The sequence below is a fragment of the Corylus avellana genome, chromosome 11, assembly GCF_965113065.1.
Source record: "Corylus avellana chromosome 11, dhCorAvel1.hap1.2, whole genome shotgun sequence".
NCBI lineage: Eukaryota > Viridiplantae > Streptophyta > Magnoliopsida > Fagales > Betulaceae > Corylus > Corylus avellana.
Window position 1 is genome coordinate 19,205,425 of NC_142500.1, and position 9,135 is coordinate 19,214,559.

General features: G+C 33.0%; 1 protein-coding gene across 1 annotated transcript; it reads right to left on the bottom strand.

The window, feature by feature from the left end:
- Nucleotides 1–7,720: 7,720 nt before the first annotated feature.
- LOC132166260 (uncharacterized) lies at nucleotides 7,721–8,793 on the bottom strand. Its single transcript, XM_059577046.2, has one exon. It carries the CDS (start codon nucleotides 8,505–8,507, stop codon nucleotides 8,067–8,069), a length of 441 nt encoding a protein of 146 aa, XP_059433029.2. The 5' UTR covers nucleotides 8,508–8,793; the 3' UTR covers nucleotides 7,721–8,066.
- Nucleotides 8,794–9,135: the final 342 nt, after the last annotated feature.

Genomic DNA, 9,135 nt, shown 5'->3' on the forward strand with positions numbered 1-9,135 from the left:
ACAAAAAGCAAAATGTCTTTTTTTTTTTTTTTGTGGGTAAAAACTGTGAGAGAGAGAGAGAGAGAGAGAGAGAGAGAGTGATGGTAATTAGGGAGTACATTAATTAGAAAAGTAATTAATAAAGGTGGGGAGTTGGGAGTGATGGGGACCAAAAATAAGATCGCGAGAAAAATGGTGACATTAAAGTCTGGAAAGATTCAACAAATGAAAGCCTCCATTGATGTGTCATGATTTGTGCTGTAAGAAGCATTACGAGTGGTCCTCTAATGCCTACATCTTTAGTTGCTCAATATTCAACTCAAAAGACTTTTGGAAAAAGAAAGGGCTGCTTCACTTCCACTCGTGCTGATAGGGATGCTCAATTATCGTTGATAGGGCAGCAATTTGTATTTACGTGTCAAGTTTTAGATTGTTTTGAGATATAGATTATTTGATCAATTTAATTAATTAAGTGGGTTGTACCCTTCAACTATAACTGATTAATTTCGTGTTTAGTACATATCGAGTCATGTCATAAATGTCGTGTGTTGGATTTAGATTGTGTTTGGAATTGGATCATCTCCCGTCCATTTAAAACGAGAATATCTAATTAAAGGTTAAAATTTATTTTCAGAAATCTCAAAACTTCAAATGAGACACATGTCTCACTACTAAAATAATAATAAAATATTATTTATAGTTTTAAATAATTAAATAATAAACAAAATAAGGGGTGGTTGGCCCACCCCATTTTTGTCCTTGGGGGTGGTTCGGCCACCCAAAGAGCCAAATAAAAATAAAAAATTGATATGGAGGTGGTTGGCCACTCCATTTTTGCTCTAGGGGGTGGCCGGATCACTCCCAAGGCTGGCCGGCCATTTGGGGTGGCCCAAGCCAACCCCAGCCCCAATTGGGGTGGTCCAGCTATTTATAATGGGCGGCTAGCCATCCCTTAATTTTTTTTTTTTTTTATTAATGAAACAGATGTTCTATTTATGGCCTAATAATATGTTTAAAGAGATCCTGACCATTAACTGAATATTCTACGGTCCAAAATGAACTGGAGATGACCCTCCCATGAACTAAAGAATAGTCGATGATGAAGCAAGAACATCATTACTTCGATAAAATTGGAACATTTGTAGATTTGCACCTTCCTGCAAATCCACAATTGATTGAAGCATTTTCATCTTCTGTGATCGCTTGTTAGATCTTTTTGAGTAATGGGCTGGTAAGCCCACGTGGTACAAATCTTAAGCTGAAAATTAGCCCGTTAATTAACCCGGGTGCATCTCAAAATGCGTAATAGATAATTAATTCTTAAGTCGCTATCACATTACACGGACATTAATTAAAGTTGTAAACTACTTATGCTTTGTTTGGTAATGGGGATGGGGTTGGCCCAAACACTGTTCATCACAATTTCCCAAAAAAATCAACATCAAAACATTCTAACTTTTTCACTTTTAATATCAAATCATTCACTTTTTATTATTATTCAAATAAAAAAAACACTACAAAACAAAATTTTTTCACTTTTCCATACCACTTTTTCATTTTTTTTTATACCAGACATTCTTACTTTTTTTCACATCAATCTATATCAACTACAGTGTTTAGGCCATCCCATTTGCCAAACACTCCCTTAATTGACCACGATATGTGATGCGCCCCTAATTAAAAAGGCAAGGCGTGCTCCAATTCATTTATTTTAGAGCATATTATCAAAAATGTGTTTTGACAATTTTTAAAGTAAAAAGGTTAAAAATGTATTTTTGAAAATTTTTTATCAAACATGTCAATTTTTGTTTGGCATAATTTTTTAAGTACTAAAAGCATTTTTTAAACTCTCTAATACAATTCCAAACAGCTCCTAAGACAAACGTGAGAAAGGGCTCTAGGTGGAATATGGATCATGGTACAAAAACCAATATGAAACAATTATATACATGTTATTAAAAAAGGTAATTTATAGTTATAGTCTGGTAAAAGATAAATATTACGGTTCTTCCGGTGTTTTGCTCATTATATATATATAAAATAAAATAAAATAAAATAAATAAATAATAAAAAAAAAAACTTATCCCAACGGTAGGGACAGAGCCAAAGATTGGGATGGGTAGGGGCTAAAGGCTAAAAATTTTAGTGGATAGGTGCCGATAAAAAAAAAAAAAAAAAAAAAAAAAAAAAAAAAAATTACCTTATAAATTTTTATTTTTTTTACCTTATAAATTTTTTTTTTCCTTAGGTTAGGGGGGGGGGGGGCATGGCCTACACCGGTCAACCCCCTAGCTCCGTCCCTGCCCACTGGTCCCTCATATTTTTTTTAGAAAACAATATTCATGTAGGATGAGGAGAAAACTATGAAGATTCATGCTATTTCTTTTATTTTAATGCAAAGTAAACCAATAGTATTGCCCTCCTAAAGTTAAATTCTTAGTTTCATTTTGATTACCTTTGCCAATATTCATTTCGTGTACCTATATATATATGTAGAGAAATGGTAGAGGTACTAATTGTTTTGATCATCTCCAATAAATAAGATGCACATCATGTTAGTACGCATATATTAGTAAAAGAGTTAATACCTATAACATTTTTACTGCCCAACACTAGGCGCCGAACCCACCACAATTTGGGACCAACCACGTATATAGCCGAATATGTAGGAAAACTACCTTAATTAAAGTGTAGGGTAGTGCTCTTTAATTTATAACAAGAAGAGAATATGGTGTCTTTTTCTTTCTCACATGCAAAGCCTACATTTAGGTCTAGACACGGCTATGAATTCAATATTTAGGACCAAAGCGTTACGCCCATGTCATAGGAGGTTGACATTCATGACATCATTCGTGATTTTATACAAAGGAAAAAGAGATTTTGTTTTGTTTGAAGAGATTGCTGAAATTGTAAGAGCAAATTAACCTATGTGGCAATATATTTTTAAGTGTCTAATATAACAAGCTGCTAAAAGCACGTCATGTCAATTCGTGTAAAATGAGTATTACATTTGTGGCGTAACCTATTTCTTTACTCTTGTTGAAAACATTATTTGTTTTTGCAATGGCTTCAAAATCCTCTTGCAATTACAATAGATGTCTTTCTTGACAACATATTCATTACACTGCTTCAAAAACTATAGTTTCTATGCTTACATTTTTAGATTGTATTCTAAGAAAATATTGGCCAGGGCCGCCAATTTTTAAGTTTTTATGTGTACTGTAATATTTGTATTGTAAGGTCACGTTTGGTATGCATAATACATTCCTAGAATGAAATGAATATTCCAATTCTTTCTTTGTTCTTTGCTAGATGAATTTTATGGCAAAATCTTACCAGTTCCTTGGGATGCGACCACCACCCTCAGGGTTCTGTTATGGGTGGCCGACCACCTCAGTGACCTCACACACATAATTCATCCATTTTTTCAGTGACCTCACACACATAATTCATCCATTTTTTTTAATATATATATATATATATATATATATATATATATATATATATATATATATTAGTAATTTTACTTCTATTTCAATAAGATCATATATATTGTGGCAACATGTATATTGTGACAATATATATAAATTGTAATTTTATTCAAACCTTTCATATTCTCAGAGTCGTGATACAACTTACGCCGGTGTGCTTCAACAGTGAAGCACGCCAGGCTAAAATTTTTTTTTTTTTTTTTTTCAAAAAAATTAAAATAATAAAATAATAATAAAAAAAAAAAAAAAATCACGGCCGGCGTGCTTCACTGTTGAAGCACGCCGGTCGTGCTCAATATCTTTACCCTTCTCAATAATGTTGATTTGGAATGATGATTTGGTATACCTAACGTGCCTGAAAATTTGCCAATTCAAGGTAAAAGTCACGTAGAGGAGTCATTTCACTTTTCAGAACACAAAAAAAAAAAAGGGTAAGTGAAAACAAAATAAACGCACAAAACACAAGTTATTATTATTACAAGACAGATGGGGAATCATTGCAAAAGAGCGACGGTGGGGTTAGAATCTCGGGGTTCAATCTCTACCGTTGATTTCAAAGTAGGTAAAGGAAAGAAAGAAAAAAAAAAAAAGTACTCTACGAGTACTGGGTTTGTTTTGTTTCAGAGAAAAAACATTGGAAGGAACCAAAGGTTGGGGATTGAGATTCTCTCCAATGTTTTAAAAAGGGAGAGAATAAATTATAGAATACTCTTTAACTAACCCAAGGAATTTTCCTCAATTACATTTAGGGTAGGGAAAATTTATGAATAATCCTAGTCTTAGTATCAAAATAATTTAAAGGGTAAAGTCCACTTAATCCCTTTAAATTATTACTTCAATGATAATCTATCTCCTAAATTATCAATTGCGACAATTTACCCCCCAAACCACCAAAACAATGACAATGGACTCCCAATTTTAACAAAAAAACGAAATTACCCTTAATAAAAACAAAAATACCAAAATTATTATTTTTTTCTTCAAAATTTTAAGGGTATTTTTGTCTTATTGAAAATTCTATATGGGTAATTCCGTCACTTTGCCAATATTGGGGGATATATTGTCATTGTTTTAGTAGTTTGGAGAGTAAATTGTCGCAATTGATAGTTTGGGGTGTATATTGTCATTTAGAGTGTAGTTTTGAGGGGGTAGATTGTAGTTTGACTAAAATAAACTACATTCAGCTCATAAACATCTTGTGTGTACTGTTTGCTCACCAAATGTGAAAAAAATAAATTAAATTAAAAATTAAAAATTTATATCATTCTCTCTCCTTAAAAAATAATGTTTAAATAGAATAGTGAAAATCAATAATTAAGATATAGAGTTTGATATGAATACTTCGAAAACTTTGGTAGTTAAAATGGAGAAAAATAATTTTTTTTTTAGTTAAGATGAAAACTAAATTTACTGAGTCGGATGTGAATGCTCTAAGATCAGACCAAAATGAGCAGCATCCAACGCAGCCAATTAGAGCAATACAACAAATGAAAAGTTAAAATAGAGAACACGATGCATGTTTCTTGAAAATGTGAATTTCTAAAAAGATCAAAGTAATTTTTTTAATTAAAATAAAAAGTAAATTTGCCGAGTTAGACGTTTGTTTCTATTTTAGGAAATGTGATTTTTAGATATTATTCATATTTATTTGTATTTTTGTTTTCTATCTTTTATTTTTTGTTTTTCAATTAACAAACAAGTCATTAAAAACACAAAAATAATTTACTCTAATGTGACATCAAAACATATATATATCATGTTAGGTGGGAGGGCTTGATGGTTTGGTGGCATTGTGGGATGCGGTCTTCAAAATCAACGAACAACTTGATCGACAATTCAACGAGCCTGGCCCTCAAATGCACCCTCTTTTTTTTTTTTTTTTTTTTTTATATGCCAAAATTCCCATATATATAGATATATTGCATGAAAATCACATGTCCAAATCTGATGAATCAATTCTCAGAGCCACTTCAGCACAAGCTGCTGTGCTGCTTTGTTCACAGCACCAAATCATCTTTTATTTGAAAAGGTGCTGCTCTTGCCTGTTGACTGTCCTTGCTACTTTTTATTTTTTATATCCCAATCTATACCTGTCATTCAAATAAATAAATACATAAATTTCAATTTTTTTAACTTACAATCAAACATTTTTTTTAGACTTAAGGTTTGGAGTCCTGCTTCATTGTCATATTAATTTTAGTTGCAAATAAAAATAAAATAAAATAAAAATTTCCCTAAAAAAAGCGCAAATTATTAACAATTTGGACAGTAAATATGACATCGCTAATATGAGACTCATTTGTCAAAACTAATTTTAGACTGCTCGCTAATTTGCTTAGACATGTAGCCATGTAGGCTATCGTAAGTGCATTCTTACATTTCCTACATAATATTTTAGATCGTAAATTGCTGGAGATTCTGATCCGGGAATCATCAATTCTTTACTTGTTCTCTTTTTTAGGGTTTGGTGTCCAACTATGAGCGTTTACTTGAATTAAGGTTTTTTTTTTCTTTTCTTTTTTCAAAAAAAAAAAAAACTTATATCCCCTTTTAATATTTATTTTAGGATAAAGTTTTGCTGTAAATTAGATTAGTATAAAAATTTCCACACGAACGGTCTATTAAACTGATATTTATCTTGAAAACATGTGATTTTCGTATCATTTTTTCCTCCTCACTTGTTTCTTCCATAAAGCTAAAATCCAGGGCATGTGAATCACATTGTTCATATCATTTTGGCACCACTAGGATAATCTCACAATGAAAAGTCACATTTGAACCAAATTCGGCCACAACGAAAGATCTACCACTAAATTCATAAAATCCTTATCAGCACATGTGGCTTCCTCATGCTGAGATTTGATACATGTTATCACCTAATCGATGATGCTTTGGTGCATGCATATTCGTTGCGGTTTTTTAATTCAATTTATTAAATTAATATTTATCTTTAATTAAAATTGTATATTCTAAAAATAGATGCCATATGTTACGTTAATCTTACTAAAAATACATTTGTGAATCACATATTTTATGGATAAAAGTCAACTTAATAGACTAAATTAAGTGGGAGTGTCGGGAAGTGTTGAGAGACTTCTCAATCTTCGTGCTTCTTTATGAGCATTTGCTTTGCCTATGTCATCAACCCTTTTGTGACTGTGGGCAAAAATTAGTTACAAACCAGCTTATAGTTAATTCATACAAACTAATTAATATAGTAAAGTAACATGTGAAAAAACACGTTTTTTTTTTTTTTTTTTTAATAACATGCGTTTCTGACATGTTTTTTTAATATGCTACAAACCAATTTGTAGCAAATTTTTCCACTCATTATTGCTGTTTCTTTGTTCCTTGTTCTTTGTACTGATTTTTAATTATTGATCGGGTTGTTAACCAAGTTAACGCTTCTCTAAAAATTTGCATGTTACGCAACGGGCAAATTTTCATTATTTTAGCAAACGACCTCAATTGCGGTAGAAATGGGAAGTAGATCTTCAAAATTTCACTTGAGATTAAGAGAAATTATTTCGAAATGATTTGAATTTATTATTATTGTCTCTGTAATATGTTTTGAAAAATGCTGAAGTTGACAAATCAGCCACTAATTAATTAAATTGACAAATAAATTTTTTGATTAATTATTTTACCATTTATGAACTGATATCTCAATTGATAAGAAAACTTGTAGTGCCCTTAGCATCACTTAGACTAAGTGCTTTCATATATATATATATATATATATATATATATAAACATCCTAGTTCGATATATTAATGGTCACCATGTGAGGGGAACGAAGAGGCATATTTGTATATGTGCCGGATCGTTATTTTCGGCTTTTATAGTTTTATAAGAAGAATTAAATAAACTTAATTACACTTTAATCTGTGTACTGGCCATCATGTTAATCTACTCTTCCATATTCACTGGTTTCATATAATTAATGGCAAGAGGGAGAATAAAATCTATAAAATCTATATTGAACATCATGTTGTTACCAACAATGAGACTATTTTTTCTTAATTACAACTAGAAAATATATACGCATAGTTAACCACCGGATTATATCGTAGACATGACGTGTTCTATTAACAGATGATCTAGCGATACAAATTTATCTCAAATTCAATGATAATTTTAAAAGTAAGACTATGTATGACATTAGATACTAATGAGGCTAGAACTTTGATAAACATAATTATGTCATGTCAAAATTATATTAATTTATTTTGAAGAAATGGTGAGTTTAATAGGCTAGGCATGGTGATATGGAGTAATTTTGTCTAATAAACCGATTATATAGCAAATAAACATGCATGGAAATTACACAAAATTTGTTCATGGAATCCGATATGCATGTCTTTCTAAGCATGCTTCTTCGTCTCGATATTCACACAGAAGGATCAGATTCGCATGAATGCATGCATGCCAATTGCCACATGCATATTAAATACATGAATACAAGCTATTTAAGTTAACCAAAAGTTAATGAAAAGAGAGAAAAAAGGTAATTAAATAAAAAAATAGAAAGAGTTTTTTTTTTTTTTTTTTTCGTTGGTTGGTAATATGGAGGAACCAATAGAATCGCTCCACGCATCACATCTGCAAGAAGCAAGCGAGCTGTGTGGGGTTCACAATGCCAGGTAAGTGGGCCCCATCCGTTTTCAGCAAACTCGCTACTTCCACGTACCTTTGGTAATCCTCCAGCTGTCCACCGCTCGGCTCCGCTTCGCCATTCCGGCTCGGCTTCGCTCTCTTCTTCGGCGAGACCGGAACGACCTCGTTTTCGACTGGATCCCAAAGTTGACCGAACAACGTACCTTTGGAGAGGAACTCGTGGGCCAGGTACCCGGCCAGGAGCTGATTAGACGACGGGCTGATCGGCTCGGCTTGCGGCGCATCCGGCTTGGGCAGTTTCGTCGTCGGCGGCGGCTGCGGCTTGAGGGCATCGAATTCCTCTCTGTCCTTTCGCTTGTTGTTTATGGCATTGGGCGTCAATACACGACGGGGAGGAAGGCGCATCGTTTTGGTGTTCATGGTGCCGTTTTGAGTGCATCCCACGTCAGCAGCTAAGCACCTAGCGCGACCACACAAACTAACTGGGGGGCAATTTCTAATATGTTGAAAAATGGGGGGTAGAAATATAAAACTGCCCTAAATTAATCGGTAACAAAATAATTTAAAATTCAAAAAGAAAATAAATAAATAAAAGGGAAGGGAAAGGATCGAGTATCTGGCGCTCAGAATCTCGGTAGAGATTGAGAAGGAGAGAGAGAGAGAGGCCGAGAGAGAGGGAAAGAGAGTGAGAGAAAGAAGATGGAGAAAATCGAAGGAGGAACAAGAATGAGGGAATGGTTGGGTTGAGTGTATTTATAAGGGTTGGGTTAGTTACTTACCCCCGCAATATCTCTTTAATTACGGGTGTACCAAGGACACACGAAATGACAATATTATCCTCCATTCTTATCTAGAAAATTGCCCTCTCGCTACACTTTTCCCTTTTAAGGATTGGCATGTCAAACAAGTTGTAAAAAGGGCACTGAGAGTCTGAGATTCCTGTTCACCCACGGTTCATATGATTGACATGTATACCCCTTGTTAAACAAGTTTAAGCTTTACAAATTGAAATTTTATATATATATAATAAAAAAAATTAACCCAATTT